General features: G+C 39.4%; 1 protein-coding gene across 5 annotated transcripts in view; it reads left to right on the top strand.

The window, feature by feature from the left end:
- Positions 1-11,926, top strand: part of LOC132828930 (zinc finger RNA-binding protein-like) — an 82,722-nt gene extending 70,796 nt beyond the window's left edge. For all 5 annotated transcript variants that reach the window (XM_060846141.1, XM_060846140.1, XM_060846138.1 and 2 more), the window contains 6 exons: positions 1,426-1,567; positions 1,931-2,028; positions 4,555-4,650; positions 6,439-6,550; positions 7,376-7,473; positions 9,573-11,926. In XM_060846141.1, the coding sequence (XP_060702124.1) occupies positions 1,426-1,567; positions 1,931-2,028; positions 4,555-4,650; positions 6,439-6,550; positions 7,376-7,473; positions 9,573-9,755 (729 nt within the window). In that variant the 3' untranslated portion in view covers positions 9,756-11,926. The remainder of the gene's footprint in view (positions 1-1,425; positions 1,568-1,930; positions 2,029-4,554; positions 4,651-6,438; positions 6,551-7,375; positions 7,474-9,572) is intronic.
- Positions 11,927-12,779: the final 853 nt, after the last annotated feature.

Here is a 12,779-nt window from a genome sequence, read left to right as displayed (position 1 = left end):
CAGGCAGCATCCGACGAGCAGGAAAATTCGACGTTTCATGAGCCCTTCGTTCCTGTTGAAGCTCTTTTGGCCAAAACATCGATTCGTCCTGCTTCTCGATGCTGCCTGACCTGCTGTGCTTTTCCAGCACCACTGTAAGTAATCCCTAAACAATGGTCTCCTCAGCCTCAGAATGGATCACAATCATCTCATCAGCACTTCTGGCTGAAGATGAATGTAAACACTTTATCCTTGTCTTTTACACTGATGTGCTGTGTTCTCCCCTCATTGAGGATATTTGTGGTGCCCCTTCCTTCTGCTAGTTGTTCGGTTGTTCATCACCATTTCTGATTGGATGTGACAGGACAGCAGAGCTTAGATCTGATCTGTTGGATGTGGGATGGCTTAGTCCTGTCAATTTGTATGCTGATTCTGCTCTTTGGCATAGACATAATCTAAAAGGAAGGTAATTTTATTGCTGCTTATTTAGATATGATACCACAGGCACTGTTTCATACCTAAGCCAAGTGCAATTTTAGATAAGTAAGTTATTTGAGAGTGTGAAATCTCACTACACTATCTCTATTCTCCCAATGACTACTGACACACTTTCCCACTGGAACAATTAGTCTGGGAAGACACACTTATTGGTTTTGTCTCCTTCTTAATCCGAGAGCTCAGAGACTAATTATAAGTACTCGCCATCTGGTAGCTGAAGTCAGCTAAGTTTTGGGATACTGTGTTCAGTTCAGTTCTAATCTGATATGGGAAGGATGTTAAACTTGAAAGGTTGCAAAAAGGATTTACCAGGATGCTGCTAGGGTTGGCGGGTTTAAGCTTTAGGCAGAACCTGAATAAGGCTGGGGCTACTTCCCCTGGAGTGTCAGAGGCTGAGGGGGGGGACCTTATAGAGGTTTATAAAATCATGAGGGGGGAAGATTAGGGTGAATAGCCAAAGTCTTTTTTTTGCCACAATAGGGGAGTCCAAAAGTAGAGGGAGCAGGTTTAAGGTGAGAGGGAAAAAATATAAAAGTGACCAAAGGGGCAACGTTTTCACACAGAGGGTGGTGCGTATATGGAATGAGCTGTCAGAGGAAGAGCTGAAAGCTGGTACAATTACAACATTTAAAAGGTATCTGGATGAGTACAAGAATAGAAGGGATTCAGAGGGATATGGGCTAGGTGCTGGCAAATGGAACTAGATTAATTAGGACATCTGGTCGTCATAGACAAGTTGGACCGAAAGATCTGTTTTCATGCTGTACAACTTTGTCTCTATGGCTAATTGATCTTTGCTCAACTGGGATTATTTACCCATTGTTAATGTTTTATATTGTTTGCATTACACAATAAAACAAAACTTAGGAAAGATTTTCATATGATCGGCTATATTGTGATCTTTAGTTTTGGACGTTTGTGTGAAAATCATTTGAATTTTTATTTCAGACCATAACGGAAGAGTCTTATGAATTGAAAACTTGCCCGAGTGAGTCTTGCATCATCCTTTCTACATGCAAAGAGCCAAAGATGCAGGTCAAAATTTCACTGACGTCCCCTGTCATGCGAGATGATCTTGTGAAGGATAAAGGTGAGATTTATTCAGTAATTTTAAATAACATTGCAAAAAAACCTACAGGTCACTGACATTTACCTGAATCACTGGGCTGGAATGCAGTTTGACCATGAATTTCAAAATGGCAGAGAGAGATTGTAAGTGTAACACAACTATTAAGGAAGTGGCACAAACCTATCATTTTCCATTGGTTTTGTGCTTACTGTTTTATTTTCTCCCCTAGTGCCCTCAACTCTGCTCAGCTCTCAGTTTCTCAGTTTGTAACTGTAGAAAACTTATTAACATGTGATGGCTTGTTCAGTATTTCAGCTCTCGTTTGCACACCACTACTACAAACTAACTGCTGTGCTTTGGGACTATCCCCTCTTTATTTTTAAGATGCAACTTCTGCCCCAGTGCAAGATCCATCAGATGTACTGAACAAGCAAAAATGCCTTGAGGGTCTGGCTGCACTTCGTCATGCCAAGTGGTTCCAGGTAAAAATATGCTGTACTGTAGTTTATTTTTTTTCGAATCTATTGGCCATTGGCTGGACCATTGATTTATGGTGACTGCCATATTCCATTTGGGAGGGAATTCTGGGATTCCTACCAGGCTTTGGCCTAGTTTTAAATTATTTGGTCAGTCAGAGCTGCAAGTTTATATTGGATAACTCGATCAAGTTCATTCTTTTATGTAACAAAGGCAAATGCTGAAAATCAAACAGAAAATTTGGAAGTACTAGAAGGTCCCTCAGCATTTGGAAAGAAAGAGAGCAGTTAACTGCAACTCTATTAATGACAACTCCATACCCAAATGTTTAACTTTTCTTATTTTTACAGCTGCTGGTGATCTTTTCGATAACATATTTTTCTGTCTTATATGGTATTCCAACAATTACAGCTGTATTTCTGGAATCCATTTGTAATGCTTGGCAATTAATCAGTTTTAGCTGCACTCATTCCTTTTTAATTTAGGAACCTGCAGCAGAACCGAAGGAATCAATGATATGTTGGAAATTATTTTCCGCAGCTTGTGCATAGGTGGTGTGGATAGTTTATCAGTGAAGTTTTTACAGATATTTTTCTCAATTTTTGGAAATGGGTCATATTTTTGTCATTTTGATGGCATTTTCAGGAGTACAGTGCTGAGTAGTTTTCTGTACTGGAAGAGTGATCTGAGGCATGCATATGCGAATTGGTTCCTGTTACAATGCGAGAAGCCTTGGAAATATTAATTAACACCCTTGTAAATTATATGGAGTTGCTAACAGTAGACTGTAGGTAGAAGGCACATTTGTAAAAGATTGAAAAAAATTAAAAATAGTGTGGAATTCACTTTCATTTAAATACAATTTTCACACCCCGTCCAACAAAGTTCAAATATTTCTCACTACAGTTAATCAATTACTATACTGAAGTTCTCATTGACTATGTGACTGTCTCATTTCAAGCTCTCCCAGCCTCCCCACTCTCTACCTTGACTCCCCACCATATCGCCCATGTTCCACCTCTGGCTGGATAGGCTGGGACTTATTTCCCTGGAACATAGGAGGCCGACGGACGACCTTATAGAAGTTTATAAAATCACTAAGGTGAATAGCAGGGATCTTTTCCCAAGGGTGGAGGAGCTCAAAACTAGGCTGGTTTTCTTTTAAGTTGAGAGGAGAAAGATTTAAAATGGGCATGAGGGCAACGCTTTTTTTAAACACAGAATGGTTCGTATGTAGAATTGAACTGCCAGAGGGAAGTGTTGGATACAGGTGCAGTTACAACTGTAAAAGACATTTGGATAAGAACATGTGAAATGGGTTTTGAGAAAAATGGGCTAAATACAGTTGAAAGGGTTCATGTGTTCCCTGCACACTCTTGCCCATATTTATCAGTGCTAAAATTCACCAAAGATCCTCAGACAGCATCTTCCAAACCCACAACCACTTCCATTTAAAAGGACAAATGTTGCAGATACATGGGAACTCTACCACTTTAAAGTTCTTCTCCAATCCACTCACCATCCTTACTTGGAAATATATTGCCGTTCTTTCATTGTTGGTGGGCCAAAATCCTGGAGTTCACTCCCCACTGCCCTTGTGGGTCATCCCACTGCATGTGAACTGCAGTAATTCAAGAAGGCAACTCGCCACCACCTGCTCAAGGGCATCTAGGGGCAAGCAATGAATGCTGGCCAGCCAGTGATGCCCACATCCCACAAAATTAATTTTTAAAAATCACACTCTGCTCTCCTTAAAGCCAGTGCTGTGCACACTCAGTTGGTAGTTGTGCTCTGCCAAAAACTCTTTCCTGTTTATGCTTCTCTCTCTCTCTCTCTCTCTTTTATACCCCTGCTCCACTCTGTCTCACACTGTCTCCCATCACACCCATGTGTGCCCACGTGCATGCTCGCGCTCTCTCCCCCTACTCTGTGTGTTTTTCGCAACACCCTCGCTCTCTCGTAATTGTGCTGCCTGCATGTGCCATCCTTAGCTCCCTGCTCACTTATTCACTCCCTTGCCCTCTTGTGCGCTGCCCTCTTCCCTGCTCTCTCATCTTGCTCCCCTCACCTGACTGTCCCATTGCCCAAGTGCCCCTTTCCCTCACTCGCTCTCCCTGTCCTATATCCCTCCCTCTCTTGTGCACACCCTTTCCCTCCTCTTTCTTGAGGGTGTGATGATATGGAGTGGGCACTTCCTCTTCTCACTCCCACCTATCTATCTCTAATGGTTAGGCTGCTTAGTTTCTTGCCAGTTCTGTGTTCCATAAAAACATCTTGTGTTTCTTTTCTGCAGCTATGCCCTTTTTGAAATCCCATGAATATGTGCCTCTGTCTCTGGAATATCTGCCCTGTGTTAGCCTTGACAATACTAACTTTGGCTAAAACAGTTTCTCAATCAATTGTATTGTCTGAATTGCTTAAAAGTAGACATCACTGTTGACAGTACAGAAATGTTTCAGATATTTCAAGTTAACTGTTCATGGTGAGTTTGACAGTACTGAATAATTATCATTTTTTTTCTTAACTTGAAGGCTAGAGCTAATGGCTTACAATCTTGTGTGATCATCATACGAATCCTGCGTGACCTCTGCCAACGAGTGCCAACGTGGGGGGCCTTACCAGATTGGGTAAGAATGCAAATGAAATATGGTAAATCTTTCTCTTATGTGGCCTATTGCAATAAGTATTTCACCTCTTCACCTTACTTGTTAGTTTTTTTTCTCCCAAAGACATCTGCTGAGGTGTGCTTCTATATTCATATGCAGCAATCTGGTACTTCTCAAGTTATTACATTAACATGAGAATCTAGAATTCCAGCAAACCTTTTATTAAAACAAATGTACCTGAACTGAATGTTCATGTGGGTATTGCTGGATAATCAACTATGCTGACCTGATTATGGCTTCAACTTCTTTCCTTGATCCCCTTGTACATCAAAAATCTGCTCAGTCTTGAATATATTCAGTGAGCCAACCTTCTCTGCTGTCTTTGGAGGAAATTTCAACTACTAACCACCTCTAGAGGAAATTCCTGCCTGTTGCCATCTTAAATGTTGTCTGGTTCTAGATTGTCCCACAACAGGGAAGCATTCTCTTTTAATCCACCCTGTTAGGCTCCCTCAATACCTTGTGTGTTTTAATAAGATCACTTCATTCTTTTAAATACAAATCAATGTAGGTCCTTTTGATCTCCTTTCCTCATGAGACAACTCCTTCTTCTTCAGAATTGTCCAGTGAAACTTCTTTAAAATGCAAGTATATCCCTCTTTAAGTAGAGAGACGAAAGCTGGTATCACCAGTATCCATATGTTATGGCAAGACTTGAGTTTTATAAAGGCAGAATACTGCTGATGTTGGAAATCTGAAATAACTGAAAATTCTGGAGATAGTCAGTAGGTTTGTCGACATCTGCAGATTGAGAGATAGGGTTAACATTTTGAATCCAACAGTCATGCCAGGCTTGAAACAAAACGGTGTTTCTCTGCTAAACCTGCTGAGTTTCTCCAGCAATTTCTATTCTCTACCTTTATACTGAATCCACCTGGCAATAAAAGCCAGCAATACATTTACCTTCCTAATTAGCTGTTATACAAGCATGATGAATTTTAAATTTGAGATTCATTTACGTGTGCATCCACGTGGCTTTGTATTGCAGCATTCTGCATTCACTCTCCATGTAAACAGAACAGTTCGACTGCTCTTCCTGCAAGATAGGCAACCTTACATTTTCCGATATTATACTCCAGACTTTTGTTTAATTTCTTTTCCATGCTTATATCCTCCTCACAATGTGCTGTCTTTGCATTTTTAACAAATTTGGTGCAGTACAGTTGATTCCTTCATACAATTAATATAGATCTCAATAATTGATGCCCGTACCACTGAATTTCTTTCGCACTCCACTCGTTGCAGATTATCAATCTGAAAAATACTCATACATTTTAGTAGCTGAATTGCTCAATCCTGATCATTTCCATGAGTTTTAAGTCACCTGAGAAAATAAGACTACTTTCAATATTTCAAAGAGCAAATTTTTTCTTGTCTCAAGTCTAAACACTGGCCAGCTTTTACCTTCCACTTGATCTTTAGTCATTTGCCTCTTGCTATTTTCCTTTGCCACACTAGGCTCAGATTAGATGGCTGATTCAGTGCGGTGACTTGTAAAGAGATCTGATTATTGTTTTTGCTGCTGCCACTGCTGCTTTTTCCTCTAGGATCAATTGGTAGTGTGTTTTTGGAGAGTTTGCATTTGTAGTTCAGTTTCAATGTTTGAGACAAATAGTTCTTTATATTTGATATTTTGAATTGAGTTAATTGTATTGTTAGAAAAATTCCAACTTATTTTGGGTATACTGTAAAGTGCACCTTTAAAAGTCGTGCACATCAATTGAAATGCCATTTTGCTTTTGTAAACAGGCTATGGAATTGCTTGTGGAGAAAGCCATCAGCAGTTCTTCAGGCCCTCTGAGTCCTGGTGATGCAATGCGAAGGGTATTTGAAGCTGTTGCCTCTGGAGTTCTCCTTCCAGGTCAGTCTTTGTTTTGCGAGTTGAAGAAATAGACTGTTTCTTCCTTTAGCACACATACTGTGCATGGCATTCACTGAGTTTTCATTCAGTATACAATTTTGAAGAATGCACAAGATAAAAGGGCAAAAAAGATGTTCCGATCCATGGTTTTAGAAGGGGAAAATGGAAAGTATATAGCCAGAATTTCATTGTGTCACTGATTATACGTGTAAGTGTTGACTGCTTCTCCATTCCAACAGTCCTTTGAATTTTGTCCTGCTTTTTATTCATACTAATCACTAAGAAAAACTTTACAAATTGAAAATGGCAAAGTTAGGCATGGGGGGGTTGGTGGTAGTTGTTGTTGTTGTTGTCCTTCACCCTCTCTCCTCCATCCCTTCCCCACCCCCAATAAAAACCCTTTGAAAAAAAAATGTGCCAGGTTAATAAGCATTTTTATACGACTTTGTTCCTCTGAAGGGCACTCAAACTGTATGATCAGCTTTGATATGCCACCAAAAACTGAAATTGCAGCCCTTAGTTTGGAGATCCCCTGAGGGGACAGAGGCAGTCTTCCTGCTGCTTGACATTGGTCAGAATGCCATATATAACAAGACATCAGGTTGGGGCATGGAGCTTTGTGCCAAACTTTGCCATTGGTGCTAGCATCATTTGCTAATTCACCAAGCTTAGAATGTGCATGCTAATGTTTTGATGCCATCACAATAATAGGTTTTTAACTCTTATCATCAGAGACTTGGTAGAGAGACTGTGTCTAACTGATAGCCAGGGTTGTGTTTTTAATTGAAGTACAGTTTAACCAGGATTTGCAATTGCTTGCTACAGATGGCCCTGGACTTTTGGATCCATGTGAAAAAGACCACTCAGATGCTCTGTCCTGCATGAGCCATCAGCAACGAGAGGATATTACAGCGAGTGCACAGGTGAGATTTCTGTGCTGGGCACATATCTGTTACAGTCAAATGATTTTTCTTTCTGTGCAAGCCGATTGTTATAGTTTCCTTGCTTTTGTCCATCTTTATTAAAAAGTGTAAGAAACCTGGTTCAGCCTCAACTGAATTACTGAGTCCAGTTCTGACTTTTTTAAGGAAGGATAGGTAGGCTTTAGCGAAGGTGCAGAAAAGATTCTCAAAAATGATTCCTGGGTTGAAGTTATCTCATAAATCAGAAACCACAGCTGTTCTTTATAGAGGAGAAGATTTGATGGTGTTCCAGGGATGAGTGGTAGATAGGGTTAGAATTACTTTTCCTGTGTGTGGAGTTTTCGAGAATGAGACAGCACTAAGCTATTAAGCAAAGCAAGGAATGGTGACATCAGTGGTTAAAAACATTAAACAGCAAGTGGTTAAAATCTGGAATGCTTTGTCTGATTGTGTGATGGAGGCAGGTTTCATCATGATTTTCAAAAGAGAATCGGCAATTATTAAGGAGAGAAAGTTTGCATGCCTGTGGGGACAAGATGGGAATGAGAATGGCTCAAATATGACAGGTGAGAAGACTCCCATCAATACAGTAACCATTTCATCATCAATGCAACAGAAAAAGGAGATAACTAGAATACAAGCTAAAAACTGAAACTGTAAAAAAAAAAAAATCCTACATTCATAAAAGAGAGGCTGCTTCCTATTTCAAGGAGCTTGGGTATCTTTTGTATTTGTTACTCTTTTCCCCAAGAAGTATGGGGCAGCTGCACAATGTTAGTATATCAAGAGTACTGAAAGTAAGTTGTTTCTGTAAACTGATGAAACTCTGAAGAACATTGGCTTGATCAACTTATTTTGATCATCAACAAATAAATTGCCTTTGGAGAAACCATTAATTCTAGGAATGCTGAGAAATTGTGCAATTTAACTTCTTGCAGCAGATAAATTCTGAGCGGTGTTTCCACCCATAGTAGAAGCTGAATTTGACAAGAAAACAGATCAGGAATGTGATTTGCGTTGGAACTCCAGAAGCTTGCATTTGCCCTGAAGTATTAGATGTACTACAGAATTTTAGGCAGCAAGTGCCTGCCAAGTTGGGAGAGAAAGGGTTAACAGGAGGAAATTAAAATAGTGTTAAAGGCTTTGATAGCAAATAGGGGAAGGACAGATGCAAGGTGAGTGTATCTAGGAAAAAGATTTAGAGGAATAACTAAGGAAAAGAAGCCAATTACGTACTTGAAACAATGTCTGCATGCTACCATTAAATGTCAGATAATTTATATTGTAAATATCTAAGCATTGGGCATCCTGTGATGAATTTTTAGAAATGCATATGACTTTTTATTTCAGAGCAAGTCTGACAATTTTGTTTTTCTCATTTCTCTCCCCCTTCTCTTGGAAGATGTTGATTTATGTTACGCAAGTGTCCATTCTTCGTACGTGAAACCAGCATGTGAACATTGGCAGAATATTCAACATAGGGAGGCTGAGTGGGTAGGGGAGAGAGCATCCCAACCAAACCTATTATTGGCCAAATGCAAAGCCAGAATTCTCCAGTGAGTTCAGATAGTGATCAGGAAATCTGACTTTTTTTTCATCCCCTCCCCCCCCCGCCAAAGACATCACACAGCTAATTGTAGCACTCCTTTTTTGGGGTTGATTTTTCTATAATGAAACTTTGATCCTTTTTGTCAGATTCGAAATTCGTTATTTGGGTGCAAGAAGACATCACAAAACAATTGTTCTCACCAGATTCTTTCAAACATTACAAAAAAGAAATCACTTTAATTTTGGTGAATGCAAATTGTACATGCAAATAAATGCAAATGAGAAAGAAAGGTTGAGCACCGGAAAAATGCAGAGTAAAAGCAGTGCTTAACTTAAACAGCATGTCCATTCGGATCAAAAGAGAAAAGGGCAGTTGATGCTTGGAGAAAGGCTAACTTTGTCACAAGTTGGGGATCTTGTCATTATGCTTGAAGGTTCGTTTTCTGACAGTTACTGTGTTTGGTTTTAATGTAAACCGGTGGGGGTGGAGTCAATTCTGGAGAAATGTGAATCTTTGTCATTTTAAGTTAATTATATTTTTACCCTCCCAGCACGCATTGAGGTTGTTAGCGTTTCGGCAGATTCACAAAGTTCTTGGGATGGACCCACTACCCCAACCAAAGCTTCGGTTTAATATGAGAAACCGCAAACGGAGACGGGACACCAGCGAGACAGCAGAAGGGGAAGGGGAAGGAAAGAAAGACAAAAAGGACAGTGATGCAGGAGACGTCTAGATTTGTTCTAAGTGATGCTAAATTTTGAAGATTTCATTTTTTTTATATAAGTTGCTGTTTAGACGGAGACATTTGCAATTTGTGTTTTACTTGAATAACAATGTACTGTAGATTTGTTTTAAACTGTGCTTAATGAGTATTAAATTGTGTCATTCCATACAGATCATGTTGCCCATGGCAACAGCTCTTCTTCTCCTTCCTCCACTCTCCTATCCCCCTTTCCCCAGGAAATAAAACCTTGACCAAGTGAGTTGACCCAGTCTGGAAACCCATCTTTCTTGAGATTTCAAATTCAAAGTTGATTCTGCTTCCCTGGCTGGGGTGAGACTGCTTTCTATTGTAAACTGATTATAATTAGTGAGAGATTTTAATTGCGTACCATTGAAACACGCAACATATTTTACCAGACAGCCAACAATTAGGTGTTGGATGTTAGATGTCCCTTTTTTTGCATTGGGAACTGACTTTCTAGTTCTCTCAAACGTAACTGACTGTGGATATCCCAAATATAGTAACTACATAAATTTTCACTATATACTATGTGAGCATGTTGCAACCATAGGGACCCTTCAAAGTAAATAAAGCTTGTGCAGACATCAGAAATGCAGCATTTGGGTGTGATTGGTGTCTGTCAAATTTGTAACAAATAGTCTGTTTAGAAACTTGGAAGGCCATTCACTGTGATCATGGAGGTAGGAATGCACACCATACATGTGCACTACAATGCTGTTTACTGGCTCACATGCACAGCTTTGGTGAAACTAGAGAGGCAGGTTTGCAACTTTAGAAATTTGTTTTAGGAAAGATTGATTTGACTGGCTGAACACCTAATGCCTCTTCTGCTCAGTTTGAAGTTGCCTGTTTCCAACAAGTTCCACTTCTTAATGGTGTCAAAAATTGAGCCAATCCCCAACTGTGTCCTTCTATTTTTCTGGAATATGACGAGGAAGTATCACTCTGATCGCATCTGAAGTGTTTTCTTCTTGTGGCTCAGCTGAATAAAGAAAATTTCTCTTAACTACTGTAAACTTCTGCATGAATTTCTTCAGTAGTGATCATCACCCATGTGTTTTTTGAGATATCTTTTGAAGTTCTGGATTCTTTTTATTTCCAAAGTTCTTATTGTCTGTTTTCAAATTTCCCCTGTTTAATGATTCAAATTTAATAATCCAATTTTCCAAAACCAATTTTCCTATTGCAAGCCAGACTGAAAATGGATTGATCTGGATAAATACCCAAAGAAAAGATGCAAAATTCACTACTGACCAGTTCACCAGATGTTTGCTGGTTCATTATTCTTTAATTGTATCAAGCCTTTCTGTAAAATATGCTGATAAACTAATTTGAAGGCAAACATTTGAGAGTTTAATCTTCAGTTTTAATAGTAGTAGCTTCATTCAACTGGGTTTCGTAAATTAGATGGGATCAATTACATAGAAATGTACATAGACCCATTTAGGGGAGTTGGGGTAGGGGGGGTGGTCTTAGATAACACCTTTTTGTTTTATTTGAAGGAGTACCTCAGTTCATTGAGTTATTGCAAAACTCAGTTTTCCTTGTGGCATCTTTCAGTTTTATCATTTGATTGTTTCAGCAACTGTTTGGGTGCTGAATTGTGTGTTGTGAAATGTGGGTGATATCACGACTCAAGACAGTTTGTGCCCCAAAATTGCCTGACTCTCATAAATATATAAAATCCCTTCTAATGTGCATAAAATGTACAGTTAAACTGGTTACACTATTCACATTTGTATAGGTAGGAAATGCCTCGCACTGTAAGCATACCTGATACGGTTTCACCTACTGAAGTGTTATTTCTATTGAAATGTGGCTTTGTCCTCAGCTCTGTGGTATTTAAAAACGTGTATTCAACTTTTGTCGGCTGTGTACTACAATACTGAAATAGCATAAAAGTGCTAATTGAAAAGAAAGCAGTGTAGAGGATCTCTTTGTAATTGGATCCTTTTTATGCTTTGAGATAGCTGTTGACACACTGCAACTCTGAAGATAAGTGGGAAATAAAATCCTTCCTGAACGACTGCATGTTCTGACAGTGCTTTTTTGTTGCATCCAGAATTTCTGTAAATATGTTTTTGAAATTCACTGCAATAGTGACTGATGAGGTGCTGGATTTGTTTGCAAGACATACTTTGGTAAGTTAATAAAGTTTCTTCAATGTGGTATCTGTTTATTAAAGGGTAATTTGTGTGTTCATTTGTTTTTCTAACATACTGCTGAATTAAGCTAATCAGCATTCTTGGGTTTGTGTTTGGCATGGAAGGGTTTAAATAATCTAGAAGGATTGTACCTCATGTCCAGATGTTCTGATGAGGTCACCACCCTTTGCTGTGCTGTAAACTGGAAAAATTGCAAGTGTTCATGCAGGCTGTGCTGTAATCTGATCTCAAAGACTACACTATTGTTGGGATATAAAAACTGGCCTCTGACATTGAGCAAAGGAGAATGGAATCAGTTGACATTCTTATTTTGCACCGTAGAAAGCATCCTATCTGAATGCGTCACAGCTTGGCACCACAACTGCTCTTCCCAAGATAGTGACAAACTGTGCAGCCATGAACATAGCCCAATGCGCATCACCAGACGCAAGCCAGCCTTCCATCCATTGACTCTATTTATACTTCTCCTGCTTCCTCAGGAAATAATCAAAGACCCCTCTCATCCCCTTAGGCAGAAGGTATAATAGTTTGAATAAACATACAAAGATTTGAAGAACAGCTTCCCTGCTGTTATCAGAAGAGATCTCTCAAATGATAATTCTGTTCTCTCTCTGCACCTTCTCTGTGGCCGTAACACTGTATTCTGCTACCCTATATGATACAATCTGCCTATATATCATACACATCAACACTTTTCATTGTGTTTCCGTTCATGTGACAAGAAATCAACTTCGATCAATCAGTTAATCTTGATAGGAACTTGAGTATCAAGGGTTACAGAGAGAAAGCGGGAGAAAGGGGCTGATAGTCTTATCAGCCATAATTGAATGGCGGAGCTGACTCATGG

This window comes from Hemiscyllium ocellatum, chromosome 28 (genome assembly GCF_020745735.1).
Source record: "Hemiscyllium ocellatum isolate sHemOce1 chromosome 28, sHemOce1.pat.X.cur, whole genome shotgun sequence".
Taxonomy (NCBI): domain Eukaryota; kingdom Metazoa; phylum Chordata; class Chondrichthyes; order Orectolobiformes; family Hemiscylliidae; genus Hemiscyllium; species Hemiscyllium ocellatum.
The sequence above is the reverse complement of the archived record's forward strand: the minus strand, read 5'-3'. Positions and strand labels throughout refer to the sequence as shown.